Genomic DNA, 22,123 nt, shown 5'->3' with positions numbered 1-22,123 from the left:
TTTGGCCTTCAGTTGTCCTTGTGGGAGGCTGCCTGGGGGGAGGTGTCTGGAACAAGGGGCTTTTCTGCTCCACTAAGCTTTGGAGCACCAAGTTCAGGCTTTGTGTAGAAAAGCTCAGAGATTTTCAACAGGAGTGGGGGAGTGGAACAATCTAAATTTAAACTATAGAATCAACATTTTCTTTAAAAATTGTTCCAGTTTTCAAGAGGCGTAGGTGGATCCTGTGAATTATGTGGTAATGCACATGCTTTTCCTACATCCTGCTTATGTCAAAACATTTCCAGAGACTTTCATTTTGGAGGTTTTATTTTCAGGCTACAGAATGGGGTGGGGGCTCCCTTTTTTATCTCATGGAAAGAATTTTAAGGAGTCTCAGGGTGACTTTTTAATACGAGAAGCTGGAAAAGGTCTGTGCTCTTACGTGAGCACTAAAGATACTTAAATTTGATATGTAATAATGTCTTTGCAAAGCAAAGAACATAAACAATATCAAAGTAACTAGCATTTAGATGTATTATATCATTTAATTCTTAAAAATACAAAAAGGTTGGCACTCTTCTTTATCTCCATGCTATGGAAGAGGAAATTGAAATGTAGGAGTCAGTAACTTGCCTAAGGATACATTGCTGGTAAGTGGTGAAGCCCAGGATTTTAGCTCAAGCCTGTCTGATTACGAATACAGACTCATAAGCACAATATTGCACTCTAAGTTAATAAGGTAAAGTTAGTTTTATTCTTTCAGTAGGGAAGTTGGAAGGCTGCAAAATAGGGATTTTGATAGCAAAAATCTCCTCATTAACCCCAAATGGAAGTGGCACTGGCAGGGCCATTCTGAAGCCTACCACTAGCATCAGAAGCATTAAGACTTTCCTACTGGTCGTAACGCTCTTGGTTGGAGAGGATGTGTCTTGAGATAATGTATTATTAGTAGGTTGCTTTGCATATGTAGGATGCAATATAAGGGCATACGTTTTCATGACTAGTATCATAATGACTATTCCAAATTATGGCTACCCTAAAAACTACCAAAATCCCCTACTCCAGAATTTTCAGTTTCAGATGAGGTACATAATTCACAGCCTCACTTTTCCCACATTGTCCTACAGGTTGGACGTGATAAATATGAACCTGCAGCTGTTTCGGAACAAGGTGATAAAAAGGGCAAAAAGGTCAAAAAAGAAAGGGACATGGATGAACTGAAGAAAGAAGTTTCTATGGTAAGTACTAGGAGGAATGCTGTATTCCATCCTCATTAAAAATTCACTGTATCCTATATCTTGGATCATACACTACCCCCAGGCCTCACTGAATTCTTCAGCCAGATAATTGCTTTATATTAAAAGAGATCATAGCAGTTGTACAGATCTCATCTAGTTGTAGAGGTTAATGTTGAACATTTTCTTCTTTAAAAGCTGTTAGAGCGTTGGAAAAGTTAGTCACTCTGGCATAACCAAAAATCAATGGAAGGAACTGAGGTTGATATCATGAGTCTTTGCTTTCCTCTGGATTATATCAAACATTGGGAAATTCAGTCTCTCCAGGCTATGGAAGCTTCCAAGACTTAGCCTGCCTGGAATTGACCTGGTCATCAGAGAGGGCAGATAAGGTTTTACTAGATCCCTGAGAGCTGCTGGGCTTCTCTGAAGTGTTGTGGCAAGTGGTGACGGGCCACTGTCACTCAGCTCTAGCCATTCTCCAGTGAAGAGCTAGCTGTCACGATAGCTGTGTGCTGGCGAAGCCACGAAGTGACGGTGAAAGGTGTACCAACGTCTGCACTGAAGAAAACACCTGCGCTTCGTTTATTAAGTTTCATGATGATAATGAGTAATGCTGGGGTTTTTTTTTGGTCATTTTTCATACTATAGTGTGTAACTATTTTCTTTGTTTCCGTTCTCCCTTAGGATGATCATAAACTTAGCCTTGATGAACTTCATCGTAAATATGGAACAGACTTGAGCCGGGTATGTTCTCGTTTGAAAGCTGTTATACAGAATCCTGGTTTTCCTTATTACATTTTTTCCCGTATTACATACAGGTCTAACCTCATAGGCACTAGTAAGAAAATGACAGCCACCATCTGTGTATCTACTGTGTGGCATGCACAGAGCTTCGCCTTTTATATCCTCCTGATGTTATTTTCCCTGAAAACGTCCCAGATGTTAAAAAAAAAAAATCCCTGATGTTATTTTCCCTGTTTTATAGTAGTTGAGAGCCAATAAGTGGGAGCCCAGGACTTGCAGTTGGCTTCAAAGCTATGCTTATGCCTTGACCTTTTGGATGATAAATTTTCCCTTTATTTTTCTACATGTGTTAAATTGAGTTGAATATTTCACCTAGTTGAATCTTCAACAGTTCACATTTTTGCACTTTTCCCAGCTAGCCCATTGCAGCCTGCTATGATTATACTATCATTTGTTTAGTTAGTCTATCATCTATTTGGAAATTGTTTTGTACAAAATTTAAAGAAAGCTTTTCATAAAATAGCCATTGTGTATCTTATTATCCAGAGGATTTTGATATTAAATGTGCAACAAATGTTAGAAAAATAAATAGTCTAGGGGTTTCTTCTTTCCAGATAATCACTGGAAAGTCTGGGAATAGCTTGAATAACAAGCAAATATGTAGCATTTTTTTCAGTAAGGCATCAGGAGCCATGAGTACTGTGGTGTTCTGATATATATTGGTTTTTGTCCACAGTTCCTGGTTCATAACTCCCATAGCCCTTATTACAGCCTGTTGTTATAGTGATGGGTGTGTTAGACTTCAGCACAGGCTTCAGGAAACAGAATCTCTCTCCCCTGTCCTCCTTTCACCTGCCCCAAGGCAGGACTCTAATCTTGTTCCACCTTTCTGATTTTCCAGGTAGATAGTGTTGGAATTGAATTGGAGGAAACCTTGGTGATGGGGAGAAACCACCACGCCTTTGGTCACAGAAGTCATATTCTGTGTTGTTTGTTGTGATGTAAAAGTAGAGAAGAGGCCCGGTGGGTGCGGTGGATCACCTGAGGTCAGGAGTTCGAGACCACCTGACCAACATGGCGAAACCATGTCTCTACTAAAAATACAAAATTAGCTGGGCGTGGTGGTGCATGCCTGTAATCCCAGCTACTCAGGATGCTGAGGCAGAATTGCTTGAACCCAGGAGGCGGAGGTTGCAGTGAGCTGAGATTGCACTCCATTGCACTCCAGCCTGGGCAACAAGAGCTAAACTCCGTCTCAAAAAAAGAGAATAGAGAAGAATGTGGTTTGAGAGTGTTTTTCTTGAACAGGTACTTTAAGCTCCAAGAGGAGGCCTCGACTTGACTCAGAACAACATGCCAGCAGTGACTCCGTGCTCACTGTGTGCCTGGCAGTCTCCAGCCACTTCACATATATCATCTCACTTAAGTTTTTATTAGAGTCTTACAAAGTGTGCTCTCGCTGACCTGTGCCCGTTACTCAAATGCTGTGGGTCTGTTTCCTTACTTGTAAAATGAGGTTAATAATGCCTAAAAAGGATTGTCATGAGAATTGAACAAGTTAATTAAAGCACTGAATTCAGTGCCTGGCATGTAGATTAGCACTCAAATGTTTGGTAACATGAGCACAAAATACAGATAAACAGATACTTTAGACAAAATTATTTTCTTTTGTTTAGCTTGGTGTTTTGATAGTATAAAAGTGATCATAATTTTCCTCTCTTAATGAGAGCCTATATCTAATTGTCTGCTGTCAGTGAATCTTGGGGTTAAGGCCCATTAGAAAAACAGCAGGCTTTAGTAGAGTGGGTTTTTCTGGTGAACACCTTTCAGTCCCCAGGTTTACTGGGAGTTGGCTAAAATGCACATGGAGGTGAGCACTTCCCTGCCAGGCAAGCCAAGAATCAAGCTGTATATTTAAAACTTGGCTGTTAACCCAATGGATTTCTACAGGAAGTTCCCTCTCCTTTGATGTTTGGAGAAGGGTTTTTTTCCCCCCTCAGGACAGAATCAATACACAGAAAACTCAAAGCTCTTTATTTGCAAAACTGAATGGTTTTGTGAAAATAGATATCTTTTTGGTAGAAATGCAATTTGGCCTGAATCCATTGATCTAAAACTTAGAAGAAACCAGGCTGGATTCAAATGTATTGATGGGTCAATTTGAAGAGTCTGAGTGTTACGGTTTCCTTGGGAAACGTGGGCAATTGTTTGCCTGAACCCTGGTGGGGCTGGCTCATTAGCAGAACTATTCATGGAGGAATTTGCTAGGTTTTACCTTGGCTCCCCAGCTTGGGACATTTTGTTTCTTCCTTAAATCCTTGTTGCAGCTGTCCAGCTATCAGATAAGTATATTGGCTTGTAAATGCTCGTACGGTTTGCCTTATTTATTTATACTCTTCTGCTTCTCAGGGCTTAACATCTGCTCGAGCAGCTGAGATCCTGGCGCGAGATGGTCCCAATGCCCTCACTCCCCCTCCCACTACTCCTGAATGGATCAAATTTTGTCGGCAGCTCTTTGGGGGGTTCTCAATGTTACTGTGGATTGGAGCGATTCTTTGTTTCTTGGCTTATAGCATCCAAGCTGCTACAGAAGAGGAACCTCAAAACGATAATGTGAGTTGCATAATTCAGCATGTGGATTTGTAGTACACATCAGGTATCTTCTCTGTCTTTGTCTCCCACTTATTCTCAATTACCACGCATTACTTTTTAGCTATGAACACTGGAGAATAGTGTCAGCAGCTGTTGCCTTCAAGACCCATCCATTCTTCGTTTCCGGTTCCTCTCTCTACCACCCACCTGTAGATGCTCTTACAAGTGGGAAGCCCACCTGTGTGTGCTGCTGTGAGCAGGCAGCCCTGTCAGGCGCCCGCCACCACCCACTGGATGGCACAGCACAGCTTTTAATGTTGGCACAGTCACCTGTCCAGAAATGCTTGGTGGCCATTCTTCAAAATCCACAAGTTGGTTGAAAAACATTTTGTTTCATAGATGCATCTAGAACATATCCAAACGTCCAGTTAGTGATCAAGTGTTGGTGTGGCTGACTCCATTTCTGACCCTTCCTGTGTGGTCTCTGGAAGGATAAATAGGAAAACATGAGTTCTATATTTATGAAACCTTGATTTCTCTATTGAAAAATCTGTTTTTTATTCAGTCAAAAAATTAATTGAATGTCCCTAATTCTTGCGTAGAGCCATCGGCCTTAATTTGTCTTTTCCTTTCCAGCTGTACCTGGGTGTGGTGCTATCCGCCGTTGTCATTATAACTGGTTGCTTCTCCTACTATCAGGAAGCTAAAAGTTCAAAGATCATGGAATCCTTCAAAAACATGGTCCCTCAGGTACCAGATACTTTGTCCTTCTCCAAGCTTGTCAGCCTGTGACTTAGTGGGTAGTTAAGGCATTCCAAGTATTACATGACTCCATCAGAGAGATGGATGTCTTCTAGCCCACCCAGAACCACCTATTTTCCTTCTACCCCCAAAAAGTGGCAGCCTTTCTTTTGAAGGTAAACTCTGAATGAAGGCACACCATGTAACAGCAATCTCTCTTAAACTGGAAAGCAAGCTTTTTGTAACATGCATAAATAAAAAAGTGAATAATATCTTTGTCATATATTCAGATAATTAGGATTGTAGACCATTTTTAATTTGATTTTCTTGTTTTGGACACTACTCTCTCTTTGCTGGTATACTAACGGTATAAATGGTTTCCTTTCCAAAGCAAGCCCTTGTGATTCGAAATGGTGAGAAAATGAGCATAAATGCCGAGGATGTTGTGGTTGGGGATCTGGTAGAAGTAAAAGGGGGAGACCGAATTCCTGCTGACCTCAGAATCATATCTGCAAATGGCTGCAAGGTAGATCTTTTATTTTAACAAACCTCATAGCTAGCTCTGCTGTTTGGGCAGTGCGAGTTGAGGGGGAACAGTAGCCCATGATGAGGCTGGTATAGTCACATGACATTTTCCTTTTTTCCTCACATACAGGTGGATAACTCCTCACTCACTGGTGAATCAGAACCCCAGACTAGGTCTCCAGATTTCACAAATGAAAACCCCCTGGAGACCAGGAACATTGCCTTCTTTTCAACCAACTGTGTTGAAGGTAGGCCATTTTTTGGCACTTTGAGCATGGTGTGGTATTTCTCTTGGGCATTAACAGAAACAAACCATAGGCACAATCTCATGTTTTGTTGGCTCCATTTCTCACAACTTGTGTCAAGCACAGAGCAGAGGTGTCTTCCATGCTGGCAGGAAACCTTGTGGCTATTTCCCTTCCCTGCACCTCCACCCTGCCTCTTCTCTCAACACCACCAGCCTGGCATGGGTGTTGGAGCTGCTGTCCTGTTACTGAGTTGAAGGCCCTTTGACAAACAGCATATACAACCAAAGAGCTGGCCCTTAAAAAGTGTGCTGTTGTCAGGTCAACTCTTTTTTTTTTTTCAAGCCATGCTATGTAATTGTGTAAAATCTGTGGCTTCGTTCAGGTTAGATAAAATTAGGTACAGTTCTCCCTCCCCTTCTTTTAAAGGCACCGCACGTGGTATTGTTGTCTACACTGGGGATCGCACTGTGATGGGAAGAATTGCCACACTTGCCTCTGGGCTTGAAGGAGGCCAGACCCCCATTGCTGCAGAAATTGAACATTTTATCCACATCATCACGGGTGTGGCTGTGTTCCTGGGTGTGTCTTTCTTCATCCTTTCTCTCATCCTTGAGTACACCTGGCTTGAGGCTGTCATCTTCCTCATCGGTATCATCGTAGCCAATGTGCCGGAAGGTTTGCTGGCCACTGTCACGGTAAGAGGCAGGTGATGGTCACCCTGACTCAGACCAGCTTGCATGATTGTTACACTTGTCTGCCATCCTCTTCTGAGGGATCACCGCCTTATATTTTATTCTGCATGTTTAATACAGTTTTTATTCAGAGCCACATCACATGTGAGTTTTGACAGTAAGAAAACCTCAGCATGTGTTTATATGTAAGATAATAGCCTCAAAGCATACATTTTGCTTTTAAATTATCCTGTGGTCCAGACAGTACCGTGGAGAAAGGAGAAGAACTTGGGATCCAGTAGGGGGATAGATTGTGGTAGGATCCTGTTATTTTTCTTAATGGATTGCTTTTCTGGAAGGAAGGAGAAGCCTCATGTATGGTTTCCCCTTATTATTTCTTCAGACTTCAGAAGAAGGTTGGGGAGATTTAATTTTAGACAAACTTCTTCCACATTAGGGTGTAGGAAGAATTTGTGTAGAATTCTAACCTGGTCGAATGAAGTAATAATTTTCCTACTATTTTTTAGGTCTGTCTGACGCTTACTGCCAAACGCATGGCGAGGAAGAACTGCTTAGTGAAGAACTTAGAAGCTGTGGAGACCTTGGGGTCCACATCCACCATCTGCTCGGATAAAACTGGAACTCTGACTCAGAACCGGATGACAGTGGCCCACATGTGGTTTGACAATCAAATCCATGAAGCTGATACGACAGAGAATCAGAGTGGTAAGGCCAGGGCTGTCACACACCTCAGCCACCTGCTCACTTCGCTTGCTGCTTTTAAGAAATCACATGAAATTTTTTTTTTAAGCTCATGACAGTTTTTCTTTTTCTTTTTTGTTTTTAATCATTTAGTAATGAGTTGAGGGTATGGGATTTTTTTTTTTTTTTTTTTTTTTTTTTTCTTTTTGGCATGTCAGTAGAAACTTTAAATTGCCCTACAGACGTGATTGAAGAATTCCTAAAACATGATTGGTTTCATTAATTGGGAAATGAGATGTGTCACTGCAGATTTCTATGGGACTTTAATAGGAGAACTGAGAACACAGCATTAGAGGTTAATGCATTATTTTCCTGTTGTGTTTTCTTGCCTCCATCAGGTGTCTCTTTTGACAAGACTTCAGCTACCTGGCTTGCTCTGTCCAGAATTGCAGGTCTTTGCAACAGGGCAGTGTTTCAGGCTAACCAGGAAAACCTACCTATTCTTAAGGTATGCTCAGGAGTTAACTGATGAGTTGCCTTTTGGAGGGTGTAGACAGCACATGAGAACTGCCATTTGAGTGTTAAAAGTGGCACATTACCTTTGCGGTCTGTATGACTGTTCACTGTAGGACATCTGGAGCAGTCTGTACGATACTTTCCTGTGTGTAACTTAAAATATTGTGTTGCCTGTGGTTCTCGATGTATTATAGGACCCCCCCGCTCCATGTAGGTTGATTAAAAAGGGAAGATGCAGTAAAAATCTGACCAAAGTGGGATGGGAGGAGGTAGAAGAGTCTTCATTGCTAAAAAACCTAATTCATCTGCTTTTACTACTCTGAGTTTATATGATCACCTAACCTAGTGGACAGTGAGAGCCGAGGGCTGAGGGCTGTAGTGACTCCATAATCGTCTTTGCATATTAGGATACAGTAGATTCCAGTAAATCCTTTAAGCCATTTATTTTCCTGAAATAGCTCAGCTTATCTTATCTTATTGGTTCTTAGCTTGTTTACTAATGATGTAAAAATAAGCTCCAGGCCAAAATAAGCTCAGCTTCAGCCTGTGGAATTCTGATGCAGTTTGAAATGACTGAGGTTTTACTGTGCTGCTCGAGTGAAGATGCAGCCTCAGAAGGATCATGAATTTGTGTAAAGTCCTGTAGGAGGAGGAGGCTGTGAGCGGCTCTCTGGGCCCTGCATTCTCTGTGAAGCTGCCTGTAGTAGGTGTGGGTGTAAACTAAGTTGCCAAAGGGAATATGGCTTGGATGTAACTCAGATGCTTTCTGTGGTGAGGATAGAGTTCATTTATTCTGCAAAGGAGATTTTCTTGGCATTGAATCGATGTTCATTTGACGGTGATGTTGTTTATCTTGGGGATAAAACTTGAGATAAATGTTTCATGGTTTTCTTTATCTCAAAGTGGAAATGTTCTAGGCTTTGAGCAACAGGTCCCAAAAGTATCAAATCTTTCCTGACTTAAAAACCCCAGAAAGGGAGCAGAAGCTGTATTCTAAGTATTTCCAAAGTGGGGCCATGTCGATGGCATCATTACTAAAAAGCGGGGAGGAAGCAGCAGCTCTAGTCTGCTTTTATTAAAATAACTGGCTTTTATTTAAAATGACCCCCATTTATTTATTTTTTGTTTCTTTCCAAACCTGGCCAACTTTCTTGCTCTATGGAGCTGCGATACTTGTGAGCATTAATTTCTTCATCTGCATATGCAGCCTTACATGTTACAGCTCTAAAAGGTTTACCTATATAAAAGTTGTTTACAACTGAAAATGCTTTCAGTATGTCAAAATGTAAGTGTGTCATCATGTATCACAGAAAATATGTGTATCACCTGAAGCGTGGGCTTTAACTAAAATGTTACCTGGTAAGATTTCATTACTGTTGGAGCTGGTCATAGCTTTCAGTTCGAATCCTTCAGGCCCAGTGAACTTTGCGCAACTATGTGTAGAACGTAAAGTCTTCTACTTTGCCCTTGGCACAGCAGTTTGTCCCCAGTCCTGAGACCCTAAGGCATTTTTTAATAAATTCTAGGGTAATGAAAGGTGCTATAAACGTTTAGTCTCTCACTTGGTATTTTCGGATAAATAACCAGAAACAGGTAGTTGGGAATAGCATTGGCTTTGAGACTTTTCACTAGGCCAGGGGAAGATAAAAATAGACTGGAGTAGTTGGAAGGGTGTGTTATACCTCTGCTAGGGAAGGTGACACCTTCCCACACCCTTCTTTCCCTAGAAGCTGCTGTGTGGCAGGGAAGGAAGTTGGGGTTTGAGCCTGAAGGGCTGTGAACAGCAGTGGTCTGGGCTAGAGGGACTTCTGTCCCACCTGACACCACTGCTTCCTTCTTGCCCGTCCTCTGCTACCTCTGACAAGATTGGAATGTGTCTTTAGGTATTTTTCCAGTTTTTCAGTGATGCGTCAGTGAAATTTTTTTGAGATAATTTACAGATGATGTCTCTGTTCACAGCGGGCAGTTGCGGGAGACGCCTCTGAGTCAGCACTCTTAAAATGCATCGAGCTGTGCTGTGGTTCCGTGAAGGAGATGAGAGAAAGATATGCCAAAATCGTTGAGATACCCTTCAACTCCACCAACAAGTACCAGGTCTGAAGATCAGTGGGCACACAGAGGGCGAGGGCAGGCTGGGGGACAAAGAAGGGGGAGGTACATGAACAGGAAGAGGAAATATTCTCCCTTTGGAGTTTTATAAGCTTTAGCTTTAAATTTTACCCTTGATTACAGACAGGCTGCCATAATTTAGTTGAATATCAGCAGGATAAATGAAGCCTCTTATAAAAACACTATTGAGCCTTTTTGAATACTTGTGGTTTGGGGCCTGTGGGGAGAAGCCTGGAGGTGTGTGTGCACAAGTGTGCCCTAATCCCTGTGTCCTGAAATTTTGTGTTTTTGTTTTTTTTTTAATGTGAACAAGTGTCAGGACTTTATGAATACATCATAGTGCTCTCTTTTTTTCTGTAGCATTCAAAGCATGTTACTAGTATAAGATACTTCAGAGTTCAGAAATAAGGGATCTTGGGTGTTTTAGAGCAATTATTAAATAGTAAGTGCAGCTTTGTTTTCCACCGTGGATTGCTGCCACACATCCAACCATCCAATGTTTACATCTCAACAATCCTTCACAGTTGTCCATTCATAAGAACCCCAACGCCTCGGAGCCCCGACACCTGTTGGTGATGAAGGGTGCCCCAGAAAGGATCCTAGACCGGTGCAGCTCTATCCTCCTGCATGGCAAGGAGCAGCCCCTTGACGAGGAGCTGAAAGATGCCTTCCAGAATGCCTACTTGGAGCTGGGGGGCCTCGGAGAGCGAGTCTTAGGTACGCACATAACCTGGTAACAAAGTGCCTGGGCATGTTTCTGTCAAGTAACCTAGTTTGGTAGACAGTTAACGAGTGATCCCATTAACCTCTATGACTTGCTGACCTTCCTGTACATCTCTCTGGGGCAATACTCCTACTTGTTTATTTGCCCCTATTATTTTGAAAACAATAAGCGCTGGAGAAATGTTCAGTGTATTGGGCTGTGGGAACTGTCCTGATGGTTCGCTTCTGACTTGTACTTAGACCTTTGGTCTCACGCTAGTCACTTTTTTTTTTTTTTTTTTTTTTAAACAATGGTGGAAGAAGATGTTATCTAACCTGTGTTGCTATGAACATGAACAATAAGCTTAAGTAAATTAAAGTTAATTAATTCTTAGTGTGACTAAGTTAGACATAATTATTTCCTGACTGCCTTGGCACTTAAGTGCGCAGCTCAGAAACCAGACTAACGGTAAACGTTTAGTCTGAGTTGCTACCTATTTTTTTCTACCCTGATAGCTACTGAGGCTAAGAAGTTCACTTTACATTGTCTAATGTATTGGGAAAGTGGCATTTATATTTTGTAGGTTGATAATTCTTCCTGTTCTTAACTTGGGTACATTTAACTCATGGTATCTTTTTTTTTTTTTTTTTTTTTTACGGGACGGAGTTTCGCTCTTGTTACCCAGGCTGGAGTGCAATGGCGCCATCTTGGCTCACCGCAACCTCCGCCTCCTGGGTTCAGGCAATTCTCCTGCCTCAGCCTCCTGAGTAGCTGGGATTACAGGCACGCACCACCATGCCCAGCTAATTTTTTGTATTTTTAGTAGAGACGGGGTTTCACCATGTTGACCAGGATGGTCTCGATCTCTTGACCTCGTGATCCACCCGCCTCGGCCTCCCAAAGTGCTGGGATTACAGGCTTGAGCCACCGCGCCCGGCCGGTATCTTTAATATGTGTCTATCCAACCGAAGGACTGCTGTCTTCTCTCTATCTTGCCTTAAGTATTTTTCACTTCCCCACCTCCACCACACTAAAGGGGAAGCAGTCTCTCTTGAGTCCACATGGCATATCATTCTATTTTAAAGATCATTGTAACCTTCATACAGCATTGAAAGGAGTGCCTTATATTATCTTGATTCTGGTATTGATTATACTAGATGATAAACCCTTTGGGCAGAATGCATCTGACCTGTACTTATCCTCAAAAGTAGCTAGAATGATGTCCCATATTGGTGCTCAGTAATATAGTTCAGTTAAATGAATAAGAGAGCAGAGATATGGCCTTGATGTTTCCAGAGAAGACAGCTGAGACAGTTAATCCCATGATTTGCCAAATCCAAATAATTTACTGTCATTACCAGTGGGCAAGTCTAGAACCCCTAATATCCCGGTGCTCAAAATTGGTGTCATCAATTTAGTCTTCTCCACATGAAACAATTTACAATTCCTTTGAAGCTTGGTGTGATGGAGTCTGTCTTTCAAATGTTTTTTTTTTTTTTTCTTTCAGTAACTGTGTATCATTCATAAATGTTAAAGCCCTCACTCTTGTTATAAAAATAGACTTGAAAAATTTTCCAAACTAAACATTCCAGTGAAAGGTAGATGGGCTGAACAGGCTGCCTGCCATCACTGCCTGTAGTACTAAAATTTTCAAAGGCTCCTGTCCTCTTTGCAGGTTTCTGCCACCTCTTTCTGCCAGATGAACAGTTTCCTGAAGGGTTCCAGTTTGACACCGATGACGTGAATTTCCCTATTGATAATCTGTGCTTTGTTGGGCTCATCTCCATGATTGACCCTCCACGGGCGGCTGTTCCTGATGCTGTGGGCAAATGTCGAAGCGCTGGAATTAAGGTAGTGCCAGGCACCTCCTTGGCTTCATCTCTTAGTGTCTTGGGACACCCTACTCAGCCAGTGTTGCCCTTTGAGGTTCTGATGGCTAGCCGTTTTATCTCACCTGGAGTAGTAATTCCTCATCTCCAAAGCTTTACTTACAGCCAGAAAAGACCGAACAGTATTAAAATATGGTGGTGTAAACACACTAGGAATTTAAAATGTTTAGAAATCACTTGTTTAAAAAAATGTAAGCAAAGTAAAAAGAGCAAAAGACTTGAAGTCTTAAAATGCTTGCATTATTCTAAATTAATGTATCTTATGCAGTGAACGGCATGTTTTCTGTGTTTTCAGTTAATTGTTTTTTTTTTAATTATTTTTTATTTTATTATTTTTATTATTTTATTTTATTTTTTTTTTGAGACGGAGTTTCGCTGTTGTTACCCAGGCTGGAGTGCGATGGCGCGATCTCGGCTCACCGCAACCTCCGCCTCCTGGGTTCAGGCAATTCTCCTGCCTCAGCCTCCTGAGTAGCTGGGATTACAGGCACGCACCACCATGCCCAGCTGATTTTTTGTATTTTTAGTAGAGATGGGGTTTCACCATGTTGACCAGGATGGTCTTGATCTCTTGACCTCGTGATCCACCCGCCTCGGCCTCCCAAAGTGCTGGGATTACAGGCTTGAGCCACCGCGCCCGGCCTCAGTTAATTGTTAATGAGTGTTTGCTGTCCTCTGTGTATCTGTCTTTTTTTAAGTAGCTGAATATTACTCAAGTGTACTAATATCCTGTTCTGGGTATTTGATGTTTCTGTTTTTTACTCTCAGGATTTTTTTTTTCTTTTGAGACAGAGTCTCGCTTTGTTGCCCAGGCTGGAGTGTAGTGGTGCAGTCTCAGCTCACTGCAACCTCCACCTCCCGGGTTCAAGCACTTCTCCTGCTCCGGCCTCCTGAGTAGCTGGGATTACAGGCATGAGCCACCAGGCCCAGTGAATTTTTATATTTTTTAGTAGAGATAGGGTTTCACCATGTTGGCCAGGCTGGTCTCAAACTCGTGGACTCAAGCGATCTACCCGCCTCAGCCTCCCAAAGTGCTGGTATTACAGGCATAAGCCACCACACCCGGCCTACTCTCAGGATTAATACTGCCCTGAAAAGCTTTGTAGAAGTTACTCCCTTACCACTCCAACTGCTTCTTTTTAAAGTATATTCTAAGTATAATCACTGCATCAAAAAAATAACAGTTTTGAATTTTTATCACATGTTGCTTTTCCCCCAAATTGGGCCAATTTGAGAATGCTAGCCAGCAGCATTTTTTGCTGGTTTAAGTAATTTTTGAGTATTTTTACGTGACTGTAGAAGGAAAAATAGATATTGTGTATGCCAGTGATTGTATACCAAGATAAAACCTGAATATTGGCTTTGTGTTTCCTTTCTGTGCATACACGTTTATATTTTTGGCTAATCGATGTTTATTAGTTTTATGTTTGCATTCCTTTCCTTTTGATAGTCTAAGCTGAATCCTTAGTATTTACTCTTGCCTACTGACATGGAAGACTTTTTAAGGTGTAAATTTACCTGACAGTCGCATTCAGCACATTGTCTTGTTTATTACAGGTCATCATGGTCACAGGAGACCATCCCATCACAGCTAAAGCTATTGCCAAAGGTGTGGGCATCATCTCAGAAGGCAATGAGACCGTAGAAGACATCGCTGCCCGCCTCAACATCCCAGTCAACCAGGTGAACCCCAGGTAAGGCAGGAAGCTCAAATCACAGTCTGCTGTGAACGAGCAAATAGTGATAGTTTAAAATCTTCAGCGTGGGTCTATAATGGTTTGCATCTAGGCTTGCTCTGAGCAGGAAATGTACCTGCACTGCCAGAAACCAACCTTGTCATTCCTAGGGAGGATTTCAAGTAAGATCAAGTCATAATAACTAGCACTTAGATGGTATTTACTGTTCTAAGGGCTTGATATGGTGACCTATTATTTTCAGAGTGGGGAAGCCGAGGATTCAAGAGGCTTTGAAGTAGCTCAGAACTGGTGAGGTCGTGCAGTAAATTCAGCAATCTGGCTTCTGATTTCATGCTGTTAGCCACTGACTACTGCCTAGCACCTAGCACCTTGACACTTTCCAGGTCCCCACTATCCAAATAAAGTGAGGAGGGGATAATTACTTAGGTCATCCATGCAGACACAGGAAACATTTGTCAATGAAGTAAAATAGGTAACAGCAAATTGGTTTTGTTTTAAAGTTCAGGGCTCTTTCACCCTCCGTTAGGGTTGGGAGGGGTCGGTCTTGTATCAGCTCTGCCACTTTCTAAAACTTCATTATATTTCTTTTCTTCTGTTTCTTTTTAAGATGGAGTCTCGCTGTGTCGCTCAGGCTGAAGTGCAGTGGCATGATCTTGGCTCACTGCAACCTCTGCCTCCTGAGTTCAAGCGATTCTCCTGCCTCAGCCTCCCAAGTATCTGGGATTACAGGTGCCCGCCACCACACCCGGCTAATTTTTGACTTTTTAGTAGAGATGGGGTTTCACCATGTTGGCCAAACTGGTTTCAAACTCCTGACCTTAAGTGATCCACTTGCCTCGGCCTCCCAAAGTGCTGGGATTACAGGCGTGAGCCACCACACTCAGCTAAAACTTGGTTCCATTTCAGTGTGTCTTAGGAAGCTAGGGAAAGGAAGAATATATTAGACAGCCCCCCCGCCGCCCCAGATTGTCATGAGTCTCTAATGAGATAAAATAGATGAAAATGCTCTGTAACCTGTAAAGTACTGAACACTTAATAACTTTCACATGCTGGGGAAAATTCCGTGTATAAAGTGATCCACATAAGAATATCTCCTCTTGAGGTAATGAGCACTGTGCTGGTGATGTGATACGTGACTTTTTTTTTTTTTTTTTTTTTTGTCCTAATTCTAGGGATGCCAAGGCCTGTGTAGTACATGGCAGTGATCTAAAGGACATGACCTCCGAGCAGCTGGATGACATTCTGAAGTACCACACTGAGATTGTGTTTGCCAGGACCTCCCCTCAGCAGAAGCTCATCATTGTGGAAGGCTGCCAGAGACAGGTCAGCAACACAAGGGTCAGGCTGCTTTGGGCACTGTTGGCTTTAGGGATCGGAGTTCCAGTGGAAATGGAGCAATGGTGATGGACACATACCTGGCTGCATTGGACTCAGTATAAATAGGCCAGTACGAAGCTCGCAGGCATAGAGAGGTGACTCATTAATGGTTTAGCAGTGACAGAAGCACTTTAAAGTCTGGGTATCCACTGTGTCCCAGAGCCTGACCCCTCAGTGGAGTCCTCTGAGAGGAGGTCCTAATATTTGCAGTAGAGATGTGAGTGGCCAGGAGACTACAGGGCGTGCGTCCAGGAATGGGATTTTCTGGAGTGCCACACACCAGAGTCATTGAGTAGCCCTTGTTAATGCTGGGATGCTGTGTTTGTTGTCACTTCTCCGTTGTTATTTGGCTAGGGCCTGTGTGGATACTTGGCTGTGATAGTTCTCAGGCTACATAGATCTCAATAGAAAAGGAGCATTGTCTGTAATGAGGTCTCACTGTTTCCATCCCTGGAAAAAGTGGTTTGTATTCACCGGTCTTCCCCTTTCTGGGATAGGGTGCTATCGTGGCTGTGACAGGTGATGGTGTGAATGACTCTCCAGCTTTGAAGAAAGCAGACATTGGGGTTGCTATGGGGATTGCTGGCTCGGATGTGTCCAAGCAAGCTGCTGACATGATTCTTTTGGATGACAACTTTGCCTCAATTGTGACTGGAGTAGAGGAAGGTGAGAGCTATTTAAGGTGTACACCAAGATTGTGTTCAGATACTGCCCATCGGCATCCATTTCTGTACACTTCTTGGATATGTTCAGTTTCCAATGTGCTTGTCTCATAAGCTAACAATAAAAAATCTTGCTTTCATAGGTCGTCTGATCTTCGATAACTTAAAGAAATCCATTGCTTATACCTTAACCAGTAACATTCCCGAGATCACCCCCTTCCTGATATTTATTATTGCAAACATTCCACTACCACTGGGGACCGTCACCATCCTCTGCATTGACTTGGGCACTGACATGGTGAGTGTCGCAACAGCCACAGATCGATAGTAGTGAGGTGTGAGCTGTGTCTTCATTCACTGGCACTGCGCTCCCGGGATAACGAGGCTGGCATTGGGAAAAGAAATTCTCAGGACCCACATCAAGTGTGTGTCCCAGCCCCAGCATCACAGAATCAGTATTACCGCTCTTCAAGGCAACAATTGACATCTGTTTATCAGATGGGAATCTTTATTTTTGTATACTTGACCTAAAAGATTTTTAAATGGGAGGGCAAGAATTTTATAACAAAAGGTTCACAATATTAGTTTCCTTATCTTTGGTAACTCTAAATTCCTTCTCCCCACCCCCACCCCCAGGTTCCTGCCATCTCCCTGGCTTATGAGCAGGCTGAGAGTGACATCATGAAGAGACAGCCCAGAAATCCCAAAACAGACAAACTTGTGAATGAGCGGCTGATCAGCATGGCCTATGGGCAGATTGGTAAGCTGCAGCCTGGAGTGGGAAGCTGGCACATCTAAGGCATCTGAGGTGATGGTGTCCACCTCAGGTCGAGGTTGATTTCGGAGACTGCAAATCCAGGGTGACTTTCAGGTCTAGGGTGAGCCTGTGGAGTTTCTCTAAACTCTCTTCCATGTGAGAATACATCTGTTGCTTTTGCCCAGTTACCTTTTGTGGAAACTGGTTTTTTATACTGAGCTCCTTGAAACTTGGCGCACCTCTGCCTGAGAACTGAAGATGTCCTTCCTCACTGAGCCTTGCGGAACACAAGGCAGAGTTCTGAGGAATGTGTAAATTGACGCACAGGCAGCTTTCCCTGGGGATACACACTTATCTGTCACTCACTTGGATGGAGAGTTAGGCATTGGAGAAGGCATATGTGTTTGAGGGTTTGGCTGGTACGTCACCACCAAAGGGTGACCCTCCATCTGCCTCACGCTGGACTTCTGCCCCCGCAGTGAAGCATAACTAGCTAACAGGCGGTATAGGTGGTGGGCAGTCAGCATGCCATTCATTTTTAAATCCTCTGCCTAGGGCTCCTTCAAGAAAACCTGGCGAAGCCACCATGGATATCTTATTCTCCTGGATTAATGGGTCACATAACTGAACATTTGGATAAAGTCGAACAGATTGGAACATTGTGCAAATTATGGCAAAGATTCACTGGACAGTTGTTGGCAACACAGTAATTGGCTGGTGGTCCAACCTGACCTCCACGGCCTACTTCTGAGAGGAAGAAGACTAGGTCTCTGGCGGTTTAAGATGAAACCCTGCCCCAAGGAACTTGGAGCAGTGTGGTTAGATTGAAGGAGGGTCCTGAAGGTGTGGAGGAGAGTCAGAAGACGCCACAGTGGCTAGAAAAATGGCAGCATGTAGGAATTCTGAGAGATGGAAAAGAAGTTGTCAGATTTTCCCCTAAGGGTCATGCCCTGATAGAGGCAGCTGGTCAGGTAATAATAGAGGTGGGTGTTTTGAGAGCAAGGCACTCACGCCTTTGTGCAAGCATGTGTCTTTGTGTAAGCTCCAAAAGGTGACTCAAAAAGCAGAGGACCCTGAGATTGGAGTGTACCTCTGGGATGCTCCATCCCATCCCTCATAGCCTGTGAGTGACCCGGCAGTTATTTCCTGTGCTTTTATCACACAGTGGGAAACACTCCATATGTGCTGTTCCAGGCCTGCTGCAGTAATCAGCTGAAGGCTCTGCAGGTGCCCTTGTGTGTGAGGTTCTAGTAATCAGGTTGTTTTTCCAACTTAGGTATGATCCAGGCCCTGGGTGGCTTCTTTACATACTTTGTGATTCTGGCTGAGAATGGCTTCCTCCCGCTTCACCTGTTGGGTCTTCGAGTGGACTGGGATGACCGCTGGATCAACGACGTGGAAGACAGCTACGGACAGCAGTGGGTAAGTGGGCGCCTCTCCCTTGAGCTGTGCCACAGCTCCTCACTGCTGCCGGCCACGCAGGTGAAAAGCCAGAGCTCATCTTCTGTCTTGCATTTCAGACGTATGAGCAGAGGAAAATCGTGGAGTTCACCTGCCACACAGCCTTCTTCGTCAGTATTGTGGTGGTACAGTGGGCTGACTTGGTCATCTGTAAGACCAGGAGGAATTCAGTCTTCCAGCAGGGGATGAAGTAAGTAATGAAGGACATGTCAAGGCCTTGGCTCAAAGAAGGGGCCTGGTGATTTGTAACCCTTTGCCAAAAACTCAACATGTGGAACATACAGCCAGGTTTCTGGAATCTCTAGCTTATGCAGCAAATTTAGGAACCAAGAAATGTAATTTTCTAGTTTTTTCATCTGACCTCCAAGTTTTCAAGTACAGCTAATACAGAAAGATGTTGATCTGCCACTTTAGTGCATAGCATTAGAAGATAAACCTTTATTTGCATCTTTGAAGCTTTTTCTCCCCCACTTTGATTTTAGGAACAAGATCTTGATATTTGGCCTCTTTGAAGAGACTGCCCTGGCTGCTTTCCTTTCCTACTGCCCTGGAATGGGTGTTGCTCTTAGGATGTATCCCCTCAAGTAAGTTGACCCTCTTGTAGCCCCAGAAAGTAAGAAACTATGTGTGGCTTTGCCCCCCAATGACTTACAGTAATAGCTGTTATTTTCAGAACTTTGAGTGGTATGTACAAAAATTCCTATGGATTGGAAAACCGGGAAAGCTTGACATGTCAGTAAATGAGACTAGCAAATCCTGAGGCTTCCATGACGGCAGGCGGTGATTAGAATTTGGCCCAAGATAAGATGAAGCCACACAGGCTCTAGCTCCGTAGAATTGCTCAACAGTGAACTGCATGGAGCACTCAGGTCTGCCACAGCTGTAGTCTAGTTGCCTTTAAAGGCCAACTGGGGGTATACTGGAGCTTAGGTATCCGGGCCCAAATCTTCATTTGCTTAATCACTGTCCATTACAAGTCCTCCACCTTTCTGGGACTCTGAATCCTCTGCTCTCAAACAAAGAAGGTTGGAGAAGCAAATCTGAGGTCCCTTTTACTTTATAATCAGTCATGGGTAGATTTGATCAAAGGAGGCATACTGTTAGACTTTGGCTTTAAACACAATAAATGACTCTGCATTTCTGATAAAACTGAATTTTCAAAGAGAAGGTTTATCACACACTCTCTTAGCTTTTTGCAACGTTGAGTATGTTTGGTGATACCTGGTAACTGGTTGAAGTTAAGCAGCTGCAACTTGATTGAAATGTGCTAAGCCACAGATGGGACCCATTTATAAGTTCTTTTGAGAAAGCTTTTGATTTAAAGCATTAGTCTGAATTCCCGTTGTCTCCATCCTTGCTCAGACCCATCTGAACCATCCAAGCTCATGTTAGGTGAATTCAGTTTTCTTCCTCTGCCTTTGTATTTGGCAAGGATCTTCCTCCCCTCAGGTCCCTCCTCCTGTTTCCTCCTACCCTGGCAATCCTGATAGTCCCTTCAGGGCTGGTTTCCTTGGAGCCTGTCCCTCCAAGGCCTGTGCACTTGCACCTCTTCTGTGGCATTACTTGTTACTTGTCATTTCACCTCCCTGCTAGGTTTTGATCAGGAAGGCATGGGCCACAATGTCTTCCTTCTCTGTGCATCCCCAGCTCCCTCCACAGAGCTGGTATACAGCAGGGGCCAGCCGTGTCCAGTTGAATTCTGTCAGCTTGGACCATTATGTATCAAGAGGGGGTGGGAGAGGTCACAGATTTCCAAAAAGGCTGATGGAAATCACACTGAAAAGGGGGCATTTCCAGCTCTGGGTCCTTCCGTGGGGGTTTTTTTTGTTTTGTTTTTGCTACCACCGAAGAGATTGTTCTGACAGGTTCTGCCTAATTTTGGAAGGTGGTTCAGTTACTTGGTGACTGAGTCAAATGAGGTCATCTCTTAGCTTCTGTGGCAGACACATAGGAAGAGGAGGAGACCCCCGGAGTCCTGCCCAGGGACAGCCTTTCTCACCATAGCAGGGAGCTGGTGGTCACATAGGCTGCCTGTCAGCAGGCTGGAGACCATGTGGCTCAGCCTCCAGGCCTTTGTAAGCCTCTGGGTTCAGCGTTTTCAGTCCCCAGGACCAGGACTCAGAACACAGAGCTGCGTATCCCAAATACTGCTGTCAACGAGATCAGATTTGGGAATAAACTGGTTTTGACCCACACTGGCAGGTCTGTATCTTCAAATGCCAGGACATTAGGCAGATGGTCTTAAAAGCTTCTCAAACACTTTAGAAATGAAAGAAACAAAATGTTCAGTTGCCCTGGGATGGTTAAAAGAAAATGTACTCTGCTCATCCTATAAACCAAGACTTATGAAATCCAAACTGAAGATGAGTAGAGATTCGTTTCAAAGTCTGCAGACTGATTTCTTATGCGTCTCTAGGCCCTGGGCACACGAAGTAGCAATCCGTTTTAAGACATTTTTATTTGTTCTGTTAATGACTCAGTAGCTAACTGTGACTGTACTTGGCTTTGCCTTTCAGGCTGATTATTTCGTTGTCACTGTCGTGACGTGCAATTTCTCTTCTTTATTTGAATTGTGGTTGCGTGCATATAAATTGGTACGTCATTCTATTTCCAGACCTACCTGGTGGTTCTGTGCCTTCCCCTACTCTCTTCTCATCTTCGTATATGATGAAGTCAGAAAACTCATCATCAGGCGACGCCCTGGCGGTAATTACGGGCATTCTGACTTTGGTTGGAGGAGGAGCGGGAGAGGCTGTAGTTGTGTTGGCTTTTTGTTTCCATCAAAGTGAATGGACTCCCTCAGTGGTCAGTCTGATTCGATAAGGTTATTGGACCAGCAAGCTGACCATAGTCACATCTTCAGGATGCAGATCTCAGTTACGGTTTGAGGAGTGGTCATGTTTTAGACTTTAAAATACAAACCAAGTATGATTTAGTGAAAACCTGTCAGAAATCTGAACCATCTTTCCAGGTAACGTCGTATTCCTAAAAAAATTTAAATAAGTGTAGTTGAGGTCCCATGTTGAATTTGGATTTTAGCACACCTGACCCCATCATCCTCAAGTTGGTTTTTATCCCTGTTTTCCCTTTCTGTAATGCTGGAGTGAGGAAGACTGACTGTCGTGTGTCTTGTCTGTCCCTTTGCCACCCACAGGCTGGGTGGAGAAGGAAACCTACTACTAGCCCCCGTCCTGCACGCCGTGGAGCACCAGGCCACACACTCTGCATCCGTCACCCACCCCCTCTTTGTGTACTTCAGTCTTGGAGTTCGGAACTCTACCCTGGTAGGAAAGCACCGCAGCATGTGGGGAAGCGAGACGTCCTGGAATGAAGCATGTAGCTCTATGGGGGGAGGGGGGAGGGCTGCCTGCAAACCATCCATCTGTGGAAATGACAGCGGGGAAGGTTTTTATGTGCCTTTTTGTTTTTGTAAAAAAGGAACACTCGGAAAGACTGAAAGAATACATTTTATATCTGGATTTTTACAAATAAAGATGGCTATTATAATGGAA

At 43.5% G+C, this 22,123-nt stretch overlaps 1 protein-coding gene and 1 long non-coding RNA gene across 2 annotated transcripts in view; one reads left to right on the top strand and one right to left on the bottom strand.

Annotated features, from left to right (window-relative positions):
• The window catches only part of ATP1A1 (ATPase Na+/K+ transporting subunit alpha 1), a 32,370-nt gene extending 10,247 nt beyond the window's left edge, over positions 1–22,123 (top strand). The window contains exons 2-23 of the mRNA XM_032249629.1: positions 1,107–1,217; positions 1,902–1,961; positions 4,371–4,574; positions 5,190–5,303; positions 5,686–5,820; positions 5,950–6,067; positions 6,494–6,762; positions 7,266–7,464; positions 7,839–7,948; positions 9,916–10,050; positions 10,590–10,782; positions 12,444–12,619; positions 14,215–14,351; positions 15,527–15,677; positions 16,229–16,397; positions 16,537–16,691; positions 17,030–17,153; positions 18,427–18,572; positions 18,671–18,801; positions 19,094–19,195; positions 21,226–21,317; positions 21,766–22,123. Of these exons, the coding sequence (XP_032105520.1) occupies positions 1,107–1,217; positions 1,902–1,961; positions 4,371–4,574; positions 5,190–5,303; positions 5,686–5,820; positions 5,950–6,067; positions 6,494–6,762; positions 7,266–7,464; positions 7,839–7,948; positions 9,916–10,050; positions 10,590–10,782; positions 12,444–12,619; positions 14,215–14,351; positions 15,527–15,677; positions 16,229–16,397; positions 16,537–16,691; positions 17,030–17,153; positions 18,427–18,572; positions 18,671–18,801; positions 19,094–19,195; positions 21,226–21,317; positions 21,766–21,794 (3,060 nt within the window). The 3' untranslated portion in view covers positions 21,795–22,123. The remainder of the gene's footprint in view (positions 1–1,106; positions 1,218–1,901; positions 1,962–4,370; positions 4,575–5,189; positions 5,304–5,685; positions 5,821–5,949; positions 6,068–6,493; positions 6,763–7,265; positions 7,465–7,838; positions 7,949–9,915; positions 10,051–10,589; positions 10,783–12,443; positions 12,620–14,214; positions 14,352–15,526; positions 15,678–16,228; positions 16,398–16,536; positions 16,692–17,029; positions 17,154–18,426; positions 18,573–18,670; positions 18,802–19,093; positions 19,196–21,225; positions 21,318–21,765) is intronic.
• On the bottom strand, positions 4,520–5,013 carry LOC116531028. Its single transcript, XR_004260226.1, has 2 exons — positions 4,777–5,013; positions 4,520–4,626 (listed from the first exon to the last, which is right to left on the bottom strand). It is a non-coding gene; the product is annotated as an uncharacterized LOC116531028 (long non-coding RNA).

Source organism: Sapajus apella, unplaced genomic scaffold, assembly GCF_009761245.1.
Source record: "Sapajus apella isolate SASKATOON/1434 unplaced genomic scaffold, GSC_monkey_1.0 scaffold69, whole genome shotgun sequence".
NCBI classification, from domain to species: domain Eukaryota; kingdom Metazoa; phylum Chordata; class Mammalia; order Primates; family Cebidae; genus Sapajus; species Sapajus apella.
This window is presented reverse-complemented; position numbering and strand designations above follow the sequence as displayed.